Source organism: Mesoplodon bidens, assembly GCF_964165515.1.
Source record: "Mesoplodon bidens genome assembly, chromosome: X".
Classification (NCBI taxonomy): domain Eukaryota; kingdom Metazoa; phylum Chordata; class Mammalia; order Artiodactyla; family Ziphiidae; genus Mesoplodon; species Mesoplodon bidens.
This window is the reverse complement of record NC_138163.1, coordinates 76,279,291-76,294,348: the sequence shown is the minus strand read 5'-3', so window position 1 is coordinate 76,294,348 and position 15,058 is coordinate 76,279,291. Positions and strand designations below refer to the sequence as shown.

Genomic DNA, 15,058 nt, shown 5'->3' with positions numbered 1-15,058 from the left:
TGGACAGGATCACACAGCCAGTAACAGCAGGGATTCAAATCCAGGTTTGTCTGACTCCAAAGGCTGGTGCTTTTTCAGTGTGCCTCACTCCCTGAAATGATTCTTCTAGACTAGGACTTTTTTTGCTTAACTCTGGAGAGAACAGCAAAAGAAAAATTTGGTGGCTGCTTTAAACAAAACAAATTTTGAAGGCTTGAATTTTTTTCTAAAAATTCATTTGTATTTTAATACTGTCCTAATATTGTAGTTAATTTTAAAAAACACCATATTTCTGCACATCTCTAATGGCATGCTCTACCCTGGTTTGAGAAGCAGGAATTCTAGTACAATCTTTTTTGTAGGTGAGGCCCAGAGATGCTACGCATTGATCCAGAGAATTAATGTCATAGCTGGGCCAGAACTTTAGCATACTGATGACTTTCTTCCCCTACTGATTACCTTTCCCTCAACATTTTATTATTTCAAATGTACAGAGGAATTGAAAGAATTGTAAACACCCATAAACCTAACACTTAGATTCTACAACTGCCATTTGTCCATCCATCAACCCCTGATTGTACCTTATAAGTAATTTCTACCAGACTCTGCTTCCAGGATCTTTTCCCCATTTATTTCGGTCATTAATACAGAAAATGAATGGGGAAACACAAACAGCCAAATATTTTGAGTACCTGCTATATGCTTAGGACATAATAGAGGCAGTATAAGATGATAGCACTTATCTCCTGAAGGAATTTACAACCTAGTCAAGGAAGATAGTATATAACAATTTATGCGTATATAAACTAGAATTGTACAAGTATGTGCTTCCTGATTTAATACAGAGTTATGAATTATTGATAAAACACTGCAAAGGTTTAGGCTTAAGTGTAGCAAATTCACTTTTAACCCCCAGACAACATATGTATGCCTGTATATAGAAAAAAAATTATAATCATATCATAAATGAGTTCAATCTCTTCTTTAGTTCAGTGTTTCCTGCTTCCTTTCTTTTCCTTTTTATGTCCAAAACTTCCCTCTAGTACATGATACAAAAGTCAAAAGGGGGTACAACGAGAAGACTCCCTCCTACCTTAGTCCCCTAGCTACCAGTTTCCCTTCTTAGAAGCAACCAATCACTGTAAGACTGGTTTCCTTCAATCTCGAGCTACTTAATGCATATAAAAAGGGTATGCATGTGCATGCGTGTGTTGGTGTATGGTGGCATAATTATACACACTGCTTTGTACCTGTCGTTCTGATGCTTTTTTTCCTTACCTCCTGAGTACTTCTCTTCACTCTGGACCCCTTAGGCCACATCTTCTATTCTCCCTGCATAGTGGCTGTATTCCTATATTCTTACTCAGATCAAAGACACTTGTTTCCTACTTGTAGAAGGAAGAACTTGGGATGACAGTGTCCTCACCTCATTTACTATCAGTACATCTTTTTAAAAAAATTCCACCTAGAAGCCGGAGGACAAGAGCTGCCTTAAGTCATTCTTTTTTAAAAATAATTAATTAATTAATTTTTGGCTGCGTTGGGTCTTCATTGCTGCGTGTGGGCTTTCTCTAGTTGCAGTGAGCGGGGGCTACTCCTCGTTGCAGTGCGTGGGCTTCTCATTGCAGTGGCTTGTCTTGTTGTGGAGCACAGGCTCTAGGTACATGGCTTCAGTAGTTGCAGCACGTGGGCTCAGTAGTTGTGGCTCCCGGGCTGTAGAACACAGGCTCAGCAGTTGTGGCGCATGGGCTTAGTTGCTCCGCAGCATGTGGCATCTTCCCGCACCAGGGCTCGAACCCGTGTCCCCTGCATTGGTAGGCAGATTCTTAGCCACTGCGCCACCAGGGAAGTCCCTTAAGTCACTCTTGATGCTAGAATGGGTGGATGTAATTAGGAAAGGGAGATCTGCAAGATAAAGCAGTCTTCATCTGAAAGGGCAAACCACCCACTGGCTGGCTAAGAGAATGAACACTCAGATTGCCACCTCAATTATATGTATAAATTCCCACTAAAGACAGAGTATGTTATGTTAACAGATTTAAACCCATATCCTTTCATATTTATTTTGCTTCATTATGATGAGTCACATGCTGATTCCAAATAAAAGCAAGCAATTCCCTAATTTATAATCATCCATTAAGCAAATCTTGATTGCTTCTTGGACCTCAGAATTACTGGGTCTTGTTCATCCTCTTTGAATCCCTTAAATCAAAAGTGCGAAATACAGTAAGTTCAATTTTTTATTAATAATCTTGGAACAAATACGTTAACAATTCCTTAGAGTTATATGGCATTTTTACAATTTTGAAAGAACTTTCACATATACCAATTAAACCCTCACAACATCCCTGTGAGGTAGGCAGGGTTGGTGTTATTTTCCTATTACTAGTGAGGAGAACAAGGCTCATGGGTGAAGTAAGGTCACACAGTTGGTTAGCGATGGAGCCAGGACTAGAACCTAGGCCTTTTGACATGCCTCCCTGAGAACATTCAAGTAATGACATCCTATGCTATATAATGAACATTTCTCTCCTATGATGATCAGATCTATTTTTATAAGTCTGGTATCACCTTTTCCTAATATCCAAAAACACTGAATCACAGTTTTGATGAGATATTTCTTCCCTGTTACTGGACTATTTCTCTTTGATGTATCAAGCACCATCCTAAGATGAAACTTACTTGTGTTTTAAGTTTTGAGGATCCTTGGCTATAAGTTCTAAATTATGATATAAAAATTTGTTTTAGAAATTCTGCAAAAGTATTCCTATGTTGAATATGTCAAACTTACTTAAACAAAAACAACACAAGCCTGTGTATATTTTTGAAAGCTTCGCAGTCTTTCTCAATAAGATGTTTAGATGTGTATAAATGGAAAATAGGGAAAGGTGTTTAGCAACATTACTGGGAAGCCTATGCAGAGTGCACCTAAACGCAAGTCACATCACACTAATTTGTTTGTGTTGGCCTTCTAGAGGAAGGAAAACCATTACAAAACTTTCAGGTTTGATCCCATCTTATGTGTGACATCCTCAGCAATAAGTTGGAAAAATGAATTATACCAATAGGGGGGTTCAAGCAGTAGTGATCAAATCATATATATGTATGGTAAAAAGGAAGAAAACACTTGCTCTTCAGTGGTTTTGCCTAGGTCCAGTGTAAGTATACTTATCAAGGCAGATTTTAAGCTATAGCATCTTTCGTGTTAAATTTCAAACTGTGAAATATGGTGGAGTTATCAACTTGGAATATGACTGAAACTGAATGTAACTGATCCCAAACTACCTGTCAAAAGCAGAGTAATGCTCAGTGGGCATAAAAGGCAAGGGATAAAACCCAACTGCTCTGGTATGGAGAGAAAAACAGCAAATGCAAACCTTCTGGTTAAAGTGAACCCTAGACCATCATGCATGTAAAGCAGGTTTTAAAAATATGAAAATGACACTGAGCTGTATTATCAGGAATTATATTCCTAAAGTTCCAGTTTTGGCCTTTTAAATTTAAGAGCAATAGGGAGAAACCTAAGCCTGTGGGGAGGAGGTGGTGCAGAAAATGAATGGGATCTAGAAACGGGGCTGAGGTGGGAGGTTAGGGAACATCAAGAAACAGCTTAAATATATTCAAAATGGATTTAGAATCCCTCTAAATCCAACCTCTCCAAAGTTATTTGCTAAATTGAGAGATCTGGTCAAAAAAGTTGGTGACAATAAAAGTGACTGTTTTATCTTACAAAAGAAGTATTTAAATATAGATTAGAAATTATGCTGTTAAAGATTAGTCCACTGATCAGGCTGTAGAAAGTGAAACTTAAGTGTTGCTGTCAGATACATTGCAGAAAACTGCTTCCAAAAATAGAATTACCATAGCAGGACTCAACATTAATGAAACCATTAAAAAACAAGCACTTAACTTTTTATACTTGAAGCCTAATGAAAAAACATTGGTACCCTTAAGAAATAAATATAACACTTTAAGGTGAAAGATATTGCAGCTACATTTAAGTTTTCGATCAAGAATGTTCTAGTTTGGTATACTGGGCTCAAAACCAACTACACGTTTGAAATGCATAGAGACTACACTATATTCTTTACACAGTATCAATGTCATCATCTTCATGTTTTCTCTTCAATGGGTTTGATTCATTGGCCGTGTTCTGTGATGAAACCATGTTGGTGGTAATAAGAATATTTTTGGGCCCAATCATTGAAGGATTAAGTAGAACATTTTGAACTGAAGTTGTTGCGGGAACTGTAAACAGAGGAGAAAACACCCCCAAACTATGAACTACACAGAATCAGAAACATATGGTAAAAAGTATTCAACAAAGCTGAAATGTAATACTAATAATAATTTCTTTTTTTAAGGTTTTTAAAACATTTATTTCTTAAAAGTTAACATGTGCATAATAGGAAACCAAAAAACACAAGAAGCAAAAAACAAAGTCATTCATAATCACAAGCAGTTTACTGTTTGATGTGTCCTTCTAGGTCTCATTTGTGTATCTACATATCTAAGCATCCATTTTTATGTAATTAAGATCATACAGTTATGTATATGCTTTTTCACACATCATGAATATTTACCATTTCAAAGTCCCAAAGCTATGAGTATTTTGACAGCCAAGAATACACTATACCAACTCAATCTGGAAGGAAAAAACATAATCCTGCCTTTTTTGGCGACAAAAATTTCATAAATCACAAAAATGGCAACAGGCCTCTAGATAAAGAGTTATGATTAAAATACTACATTCCCTTAATGTTCAATTAAAAATGAGACATAAAGCAAGAGTACACAAAGTATAATGCTTCTAAGAGTAAAAAGTATTCAACAAAGCTGAATGTAATTTTAATAACAATTTCAATAGCATGAAGTAAAACTATCATAGAAGAAACATAATTATACTGCATTAAGAGTTAAATTACATTTTTTAATGCTTTAAAGTACTTAAATTAGTATCTAGTATAAGGTTAAAGAAGTTGTGTTAGTTTTTTCTTTTTAATTTACTTAAAATTTCAATTAGTTCTCAGTCATGGGAAGCAGTGCACTGGATTCATCATGGAACATACTAAAGGCACATGTTCAAGGTCAGGAATCATGCTTCCTTACAGACCAATATTATGGTGTACGGTTAGGTTTCAGAAGATGTGAAATCTAAACATATTCATGAATAAACTACGTTATAACAGAATTCTACTTATATTATTCTAACTTTCTACATATACTTCCGTGAAGTGAATGAAAGTACAGTTTTCATTGGATATATACTAAGTTGCATTATTTTCTTGAGCTTTAACCCTAAGTGATTTTGCCTGAGATTTGTAGACCATAACTTATTTTAGTTCACAGGGTTCTTTGAGACTCTGATGATCATGTTGAAATCTCTCCCTTCCCCCCAAAATGTTACATATATGTAAAATTTCATACAATTTTAGTGGGTTTATAGACCCCCTCTGAAGAACCCAGATTTGCAGCATTACGGCCGCCTTCCTGTTATGATATTAAAACAATTTAATTATTGCTATAGGAATACAAACTGTTCTGTTATCATGAATCATTCACAAATTTTAAAATTCAGAAAAATATTTTAAAAGAACCACTTTCAATCCCCCATGCCCTGCCCATCATGTTACCTGGTTTGACAGGTGTGGACTGAGAAGGTGGAATCTGCACCGTAAATCTTTGGCTTGTCACTGACACTGGAGGTGCAACTTTATTTGGGACAGACACTGTTTGTGGGGTTGCTGTAGTTGTAATTAACAGACCATGTTAGTTAGGTGACTTATTATACAGGTTCAATTTCTGCTCTCCTTTAGCTTACCAGAAACTACCTTCAAAGCACAGGGAATTAATGAAAGATCTGCTTGAGTTTGAATCCAGGCTTTATCACCTACTAGCTGAGTGACCTTGGGCAAGTTATTTAAACTTTTTGTGCTTTTCTCATCTATCAAATGGGGATAACAATACCTGTTTCATAGGATTCTTGTGAGAATTAAAATAATCCATGTAAAACTCTTCACATAGCATCTGGCACTGAATTTTAGCTACATGAAGTCATGAAGTTGAACATTTAAATAAACAGAATTAAAGACCCAAGTTTTCTATTAATTACCTTATGTGGCACTTTTAATCTCTGTCACTTGCTAGGAATTAGGAGGTGACTACTATGCCCATGAAGCTAAATCAACATGCATCTAACAGAAGCCTAACATATCTCCATCTTTAGGTAAGTTTTCCATGTATTAAGGAGTGGTCCAAAGAATTTGGTGAAGCTTAATGAAGCAATATAAGTATTTTATTTTGTCAAGAAAATTCACAGTAGGTGGATGTTTTCTTGTCCATTACCATAAGGAAACTGTTAACATTTATGTAGGTATGGAGTTTAGGTTTTAAAATTGAACTTATGCTTATGCTTTATGAAACTCATTTAAAATTTTTTTTAAAGTTTAAAACTTGCATCTTTAATAGTAGTTTTTAGCAGCTCCCTTACTCTAGACTTAAAAATCTCTAAAACATGTACAACAAATGTCTAACTAGGAATAAAAATCACAACTGATAACTAAAATTGGTTAACTTGCCAACACATGTAACTGATTAACACAGCCTAGAGTTTTTAAAAAGTTGGTATTCACTTAAGAGATATGAACCCACAGATAAACAGTATGTGATCAAAAAGTTACACAAATTATATATGTAAACTCCTGTCTACAAAGGTCACATGCATATAATTAGAAGTGTACAATTAATACTATACCAGTCTGGTTTTAAAATGCTGAAATGTGAATTCACACCCTGAAAATATGAAGAGGTTGTCTACACATCTCAAAAATCAAATGCTGCTTACACTAGAGCTATATGACATCTATAGTACTCAAGTTATAAGAGCTAAGAAATCAATACTGGTCAAAGAGATGGGGATTTTTTTTCTGAAAAGACTGACTATGAAAGAAATCCAGCAGGAACGTAGGACAAAAAAATCAGGAAATCTAAATCCATTATTTATGTATTCTTTATTATCTAAGCAACAATGACATTATGGTTTCTAAATGCCATTCTCCACTAAGAGGAACCAGGGCTCTTTGGAGAAATGGCTGATTCTAGGACTGGGGTAAGGAAAATATAAGATGAGCTTGGAACATCTTGTGCCAGGAAGCAAGAAATGCTCAAAGAATGATGGAGACCTGTCACAAAGGACACAGGAAACAGTCTGAAGGGGTGCTCACTGACCAATACAGGATAATCAGTACTACTTTTGAAAAGGTTATATTAAAAATGATTTTCTTTGATAGTCTTAAGCTTTTTGTATACTTTAAACTTACTTCTTTTGATTGCACCTCTTGCCAATTTACTCAAATTTAATTTCTGATAATAAGTAGGCTACTGCTTTGAGTGAGTTTGGCAACTTTATTTGTATAAAACCCAGAAAGAACACTGCTTAAACTTCTGTTTTTGTTACCATAGTTAATACCGGCAACAATGTTGGGTAATGCCCAATTCTATACTCATTTGGGATCAGATATTCCTTGTCGCTTTCTCATTTTGAAATCTGATAAAATATATGTTTACAGCTTTACTAGAGGACGAGTAAATGTATTAATGGCAACACATATCGGAATTTCTGAGTCACCTTTTTACTTGGATTACAGTTAAAAATCAAGTGCTGAGGCACTTCTTTACCAGCCAGAAAAGCCATTTCCCTCTCGTACTTACCTATAGTAGGAGTGGTAGGTCTGCTACTAACAGCACCAACACTTAACCGTGGAACTAGTCTTCCTTGGTTAGGTCCCTAGGGGATTTAAAAAACAAATTAGTTTTAACGTTGTTCAAACTTGACACCTAAACTTACCAGGAAATGAAATTAGGATTGCTGATGTGAATTATTAATAGATAATTGATGGCAAGAATGCCCTGTTTCTGTTCAGTGTTCTAATGCAACATTTAAACTAGGGTTTTCACAAATATCTATATATATACACACATATAATACAAACAATACATATCTATATAAACATGGATAAGAATATATATATTAAATATATAATTCTATATAGTTTTAAAGTTTGAGGTAGAGTGTTATTTGGGGATAACAGCTAACTTATGATTTTTTAATCTTAACTAGTCAATATCTTAACCCAGTAAGAAACTTCCTTATAGTGGAATTTCAGAGGTACAGAGGTAGCCCACTGTGGGGAGAACTTTCTCAGTGGTGGGAGAGCCTTAGGTCATATTTCAGAAAGCAAGTCCAATGCCTGATGGTATATCATTTACTCTGTTATGGTATAGTGTAAAGATTGGGAGTTATGAGACCTGGCAATCAGTCTTAACTTTGCTACTAACTTCATAGATGAGTTCGGGCTCACTTTCCTGATGAGTTAGATGAACAATAAAGTTCCTTTTAGCCCTAAAAATCTTGGATCATATATTCTATATTTTAACATAGCAGCTAATTGCAGACATAGTATTTTCAAGGGACTAAATTTTAAAAAAATCCTAGTAAATTATCTTAGCCTTTTGCACTATTTACCCCTAACACATCTTACCCTTTTTAAAAGCTAAGATGACTAAAAATTCTTACCTTTTTAATTAAGGACTTTAGCCTATAGTTTGGAGCTGTTAAGCAGTATCTGTCAGGTGGCAGTCTGGGTCCTGCATATGGCTTAATCAGTGGTAAAGGGGTTTGATTTTTCTGCCTTGCAATATCCAGTAAAAACTAAAAAAAAAATCCTTATTAGAACTACAATTAAAAATTATAAGTAAAATGAACTTCAAATAAAATTTTGCTCACATCTCTCGGGGGAGGAGAGGTAAAAGATTGGTCAGCCCGACACTGGATTGCCAGTCTCACATCATCTGCATCAACATTAGGTTTCTTAGCATGGCTTGAATAAATTTTTGCATCATCCAGAATTGAAGTCACATATCCTTTAAGAACAAAACATTATTTTAAACATATAAAAATAGCTTAATATTTATGGCCAGTTTTCTTAAAAAGTTTCACTAATTTCCAGAAAGTTTATGAATTTTGGTTCTAATATCTAATTGTCCCATCTATATGATCAATTTTAAACAGATATCACAATATACTGTTCCCTAGCCTGAGCTCCTTTTTACTGCTTTCTGAATTCTATAACATTGTTCTTTTTTTCTTCACATATTTTTAAGACTTTATTTTTGTTGAGCAGTTTTAGGTTCACAGCAAAATTGAGGGGAATATACAGAGATTTCCTATATACTCCCTGACGCCATACATGCATAGCATCCTCTATTATCAATGTTCCCTGCAAAGTGGTGTGTTTGTTACAATTGATAGTCCTACACGGACCAATCATAATTCCCGATAGTCCATAGTTTATATTATGGTTCACTCTCGGAACTCTACATTTTGTGGGTTTGGACAAGTGTATAAGGACATGTTATGACATTAACTGTTAAAGTATTTTGGTTGAAAATGTACTTACAGTGAACGATTTTTAAAATTCACAAGTTAGGCAATTTTGGTGTTTTGTTAACTTACGAAAAGCAAATTCCAACATTTGATTTATAACCCTTGGTTCGTACTCCGTAATTCCCATATCCTTCAGGATCTGTGCCATCACCTGTGGATTCAAATAAAAACGCCAGATGCATAATCTAGGTATAGAAATCAAGACTGGACCGAAGGTAGTAATTATATTTATGACACAAGGTTCCCCCTTCTCTGGGTTCCATTCATCCTTTTCCTCCCAAGCGAGTGTCAGTTTCACACCAAATCTCGTCTTGAACTCTTTGCTGAAAACTTTTTTTTTTTTGGCGGGGGTGGGGGTGGGGGTGGGGGTGGGGGTGGGGGCGGGGGCAAAGAGAAGTAAAAGGCCCGGGTTGGCTTTCCCAGTCGAGGTAGGGGTGGTTACAGCTGGTTGTCATTTTCAGATGTGGCGACTGGGGTAGCTTTGCATCAGAACACTGGGAGGCGCGAGCCAGGATTCGCAGACAGGGCGGGACGACTAGGCGGCCCGGGCCCGAGGCCCAGGAGACAAAGCCGGGCGGCCGGCCTGCGCATCCGGCGGGCCGCCAGCCTCCCTCCGGCTGGGCCGCCAGGGTGGCGGGAGAGAGCCCCGGGGTCCAGGGCACTCGAATCTCCAGCTCCTGGCGGCCCTGGCATGGCTGAAGTCGACCCGCGAGCCCATCATCAGGTCCTCCCCCCGGGCCCGCCTCTCAGGTCCCCGGCTGCGGTCGCGTCCAGCTTCGCACCCCGCCTCACATCCTTTGCACTCACCAAGGCATCTCTCGGAGCGTTCTTGGGAGGCGCCATCTTGCCCGACTCCATGTTATCCTGCTGCTCGTCATCCGGGGAGAGATGACTGCTCGCGGATTCCTAGCTCAGGCTCCACCCCTGCGGGCGCGGAGGGCGGGATTACCGCGCCGGTCCTTTTGCTCCGCTGGCTGCCGCTTCCCAGCCGCCCGCCCGCTCCGTGGAGGCAGAGGGAAGCCGGGCTAGCGGGGAGCCCACGGCGCCGAAGCCTTCCCCGAAGAGCCCTCGGCCAACGCTTGGAAGACCGATAAGTTCGCCTTCCCAGAGCTCTTCTCCGGAAAAGTACACGAACAGGGCCACCCTTGTCTTTTCTGGGGCCCCTCCTCACGTCCCCTGCAACCACCCTGGCCCCTTCCCTTCCCTCTCCCTGAATGTGTGCAGAGTCCCTGCCTCCACCTGCCTTTGTGGTAGTGCTGCCTGGTCAAATGCAGAAAGCCCAGTTAAATTTGAATGTCAGATCAATGATCACGTTTTTAGCATAAGTTTATCCCAAATATTATATGGGCTATACTTACACTACGAAATGATTTATTGTTGATCTGATATTCAAATTTAACTGGGTGCTCTCTATTTTTATTTGCTAAATCTGGCAACTCTACCCTATGGTCTGCTCTCCACCCAGCAGGCATTTGGTCAGCTCTCCTCAGACTCAAAGCCCTGTCATAATTGCTCATTTCATACTGATGCAAAGCCAAAGCCTTTGACCGCCTGAAAGATTCGCCACTGGAGCCCCAAATGCCTTCTTCCCACTCTCCACAGAACAGCCTGAGGGTCTTCCAAAAAACATGCATCAGTTAACTGTCTCTGGCTTTAAGTGTCCCAAAGAGAACTCTTTCTTCCTCCTCCAAATCCACCAACGCCCTCCATTTCTAAGAAATGCACTCTGACCCACCCAGGCGGGAAGAGCCGTCAGCCATGTTATGCTCTTTCCCGGACAAGCCACACTTCAGTCTAGCAGCAAGTCCTGTCAGGGCGACCTCCCAAAGTCACAAAACCTCTGTCCATGGCTCCGCATCTCCATCCAGTGCTACCATGCTAATGGTCCAAGCTAACAGCCCTAATTACCAAGGCTACAGCAAGAGGACCCCGAAATTGTGCTCCCCCACATTTTTACACAACCGGAGAGATCTCTTAGTCATAAACCAAATAATTGCATTCCTTTCCTTAAAACCCTCTAATGGCTTCCCTCACACACACACACAAATTCAAACTGATTTCTGGGGCTTGGCGGGCCCTTCAGTTTTGGCCACCGTCTTACCTCATCGGGCCTGTCTGAATCCGTCCAACACACAGCCATCTTGAACTCTGAGCAGGTCTCCCCACGACCCACGTGTTCTTAACACTGTGGTTCCGGGGGGAACACTGATCCCCACGCTACGCAAGCGCCTTTCCCAGCTCAGTGCGGGGAACCTCTATGTAAGACTAATAATGATTTTGGAATAGGTAGCATATACGCAGGGTACAAATATTTTAAAATATATTTAAAAACTAAGACAAAGCCTCTCTGGCTTGTTCCAGCCACTCATTTGTCTTTCTCAGAAGGCATCACTGTTTACCAGTTTCTTGTCTATTTAATTTGCAAATATTACCTTCTTTATATCTTTTTCGCCTACCCAAATGGTACTGTACCGTTGGGGTGACCAACCTTTAGAGAGCCAACCCGGGACACAGCTGTACTAGATGAAAAGACCCAAAAGATGTAATAAATAGTTGTATACATGTGTTATTGCTGTAATATAAAAATATGAAAATAGATGTTCATTTAAAATTGTGTTTTTCTGTAGTATCTACTTTTTTGTTACATACGTGCTATTTAAATAAAACAATAGGACTACTTAACAGTGGCAATTAGTAGTAATTAATGGGACTAATTAATTTTAACCATATTTTTCATATTTCTGTCCTGTCTCAGCAATTTATTTCAACTCTTGGTTGTTTAAATTTTTTAGGTCATATTATTGTATATTTTTAATATACATAAATGTAAGACTAAAAAAGGAGAATGTAAACACAATAAAACAAATTAAACAGCTATTATCTATTGCCTATATTTAATTTAAAAATTACAATGAAATGTTCCTTTTGGCACCAGAGTACAGTAGGATATTTTTACTCTTTGTTTCTTTTCTAATAATACTTCTCTGAACTGCCTGCAGACTGTAGGACATCCTTCTTTTATGTAGTGGTAAAACTGAATATGATCAAACATAATATTCATTTTGATAGGCATCTCTGCTCTTATCAAGCCTACATTAGACTGATGCCTGGTGTTAGTCCAGTGTGATGACATCAAGCTAAATATCCTTTCAAAAAAAGTGTTTGAGTATGGAATACTCCTAAATATTACTTACTAGAAATAGCAGGTTTTTAGACTTGTAGAAATTAGTTCTCAGTTCTCCAAAAAATGCCCATCCACTTAGTACTAGAGGCTTGTCTTGGTAAACCAGCTATTTGCCAGTCAATTAGACCCTTTGATTCTACACATTCATCATATAGTCTGTCCATGTCTAAAATATCCATCCTTTTTTAACATTCTGAAGCATGTTAGATGTCATCATAAATTAAATCTTTCTTTCTCAGGGAAAATTTTTTTTCAAGCACAAAGGTAATTTGAACTCATGAAACAAGTTGGATTCCAAATAAGTTAAAATTTTAGTAAAAAAATGAGAGAGTCCTGTTTAACTCAGGTGCCTTTCTGGTAACATTTCTTTTTCTTTTTTCTTTTTTTTTTGATGGAGACTTTAGGGTTTTCAATATATAGTATCATGTCATCATGTCATCTGCAAATAGTGACAGTTTTACTTCTTCCCTTCTAATTTGGATGCATTTTATTTCTTTTTCTTGTCTGGTTACTGTGGTTAGGACTTCCATAACTATGTTAAATAGAAATGGCGATGGGGGCATCCTTGTCTTGTTCCTGATTTTAGAGGAAAAGCTTTCAGTTTTTCACCATTTAGTATGATGTAAGCTGTGGGTGTGTCATAAATGGCCTTTATTATGTTGAGATATGTTCCCTCTGCACCAACTTTGTTGAGAGTTTTTTTATCATAAATGGATGTTGAATTTTGTCAAATGCTTTTTCTGCATCTGTTTAGACGATTATGTGATTTTTATCCTTCATTTTGTTAATATGGTGTATCACATTGATTGATTTGCGGATATTGCACCATCTTTGCGTCTCTGGAATAAATCCCACTTGATCATGGTGTATGATTATTTTAATATATTGTGGAATTTGTTTGCTACTATTCTGTTCGGAATTTTTGCATCTTTGTTCATTAGGGATATTGACCTGTAATTTTCTTTTTATGTAATGTCATTGTCTGGTTTTGGTATCAGAGTAAAGGTAGCCTAGTAGAGTAAATTTGGAAGTGGTCCCTCCTCTTCAATTTCTGGAATAGTTTGAGAAGAATAGGTATTAACTCTTCTTTATATATTTGGTAGAATTCCCATGAAGCTGTCTGGTCCTGGACTTTTGCTTGTAGGGCGTTGTTTTTTTTTTTTTTTTTTTGTGGTACGTGGGCCTCTCACTGTTGTGGCCTCTCCCATTGCAGAGCACAGGCTCTGGACACGCAGGCTCAGTGGCCATGGCTCACGGGCCTAGCCACTCCACGGCATGTGGGATCTTCCTGGACTGGGGCACGAACCCGTGTCCCCTTCATCGGCAGGCGGACTCTCAACCACTGCACCACCAGGGAAGCCCCTAGTAGGGAGTTTTTTGATTACTGATTCATTTTCAATACTAGTAATTAATCTGTTCAGATTATCCATTTCTTCTTTACTCAGTCTTGGAAGACTGTATGTTTCTAGGTAGTTATCCATTTCTTTAGATTGTCCAATTTGTTGGCATAAAACTATTTATAGTATTTGAAAATTAACCTGGCTAATGGCTTATCAATTTTGTTTATCTTTTCAAAAAAAACAGGCTCTTGGTTTCATTGATCTTTTCTATTTTTTGGTCTCTGTCTTATTCATCTCCTCTCTGATCTTTATAATTTCGTTCCTTCTGCTGACTGTGGGCTCTGTTCTTCTTTTTCTAATTCCTTTAGATGGTAGGTTAGGTTGTTTATTTGAGATTTGTCTTATTTATTGAGGTAGGACTGCATTGCTATAAACTTCCTCTTAGAACTGCTTTGCTGCATCCCACAGATTTTGGAAGGTTGTGTTTTTATTTCCATTGGTCTCAAGGTATTCTCTGATTTTCTCCTTATTTCTTCAGTGACCAATTGTTTTTTTAGTAGCATGTAGTTTACTCTTCACATGTTTGTTTTTCCCACTTTTCCTCCTGTAATTGATTTGTAGTTTCATACCACTGTAGTTGGAAAAGTTACTTGATATAATTTCTGTCCTCTTAAATATGTTAAGAATTGTTTTATAGCCTAGCATATGATCTCTCCTGCTGAACATTCCATGTGCACTTGAAAAGAATGTGTATTCTGCTGTTTTTGGATGGAATGTCCTGTAGATATCTATTAAGTCCAAATGGACTACTGTGTCATTTAAGGGCACTGTTTCCTTACTGAATTTCTTTCTGGATGGTCTGTCCATTGATGTAAATAGGATGATAACGTCCTCTACTATTATTGAATTGTTGTCAATTTCTCCCTTTACGTCTGTTAAAATTTATATTTTAGCTTTATATTTAGGAGCTCCTATATTAGGTGTACATATATTTATGAATGTTGTATCCTCTTTCTGCATTGATCCCTTTACATTATATAGTGGCCTTCTTTGTCTTCTATTACAGACTTTGTTTTAAAGTCTACTTTGTCTAACATGAGTATTGCTACC

The 15,058-nt window shown here is 37.7% G+C and overlaps 1 protein-coding gene across 3 annotated transcripts; it reads right to left on the bottom strand.

Moving 5' to 3' along the window:
• Nucleotides 1–401: 401 nt before the first annotated feature.
• On the bottom strand, nt 402–10,320 carry TAF9B (TATA-box binding protein associated factor 9b). 3 transcript variants are annotated; one of them, XM_081223304.1, is made up of 7 exons: nt 10,232–10,320; nt 9,494–9,575; nt 8,765–8,901; nt 8,555–8,689; nt 7,690–7,765; nt 5,613–5,723; nt 402–2,181 (listed from the first exon to the last, which is right to left on the bottom strand). In XM_081223304.1, the coding sequence occupies exons 1-7, from the start codon at nt 10,280–10,282 to the stop codon at nt 2,165–2,167; spliced, it is 609 nt and encodes a 202-aa protein (XP_081079430.1). In that variant the 5' UTR covers nt 10,283–10,320; the 3' UTR covers nt 402–2,164. The 3 variants fall into 3 exon arrangements, with proteins under 3 accessions (XP_081079430.1, XP_081079428.1, XP_081079429.1); XM_081223302.1 differs by lacking the exon at nt 402–2,181 and adding an exon at nt 2,206–4,227; XM_081223303.1 differs by lacking the exons at nt 402–2,181; nt 5,613–5,723 and adding an exon at nt 2,206–4,227.
• Between the last annotated feature and the right edge of the window lie 4,738 nt (nt 10,321–15,058).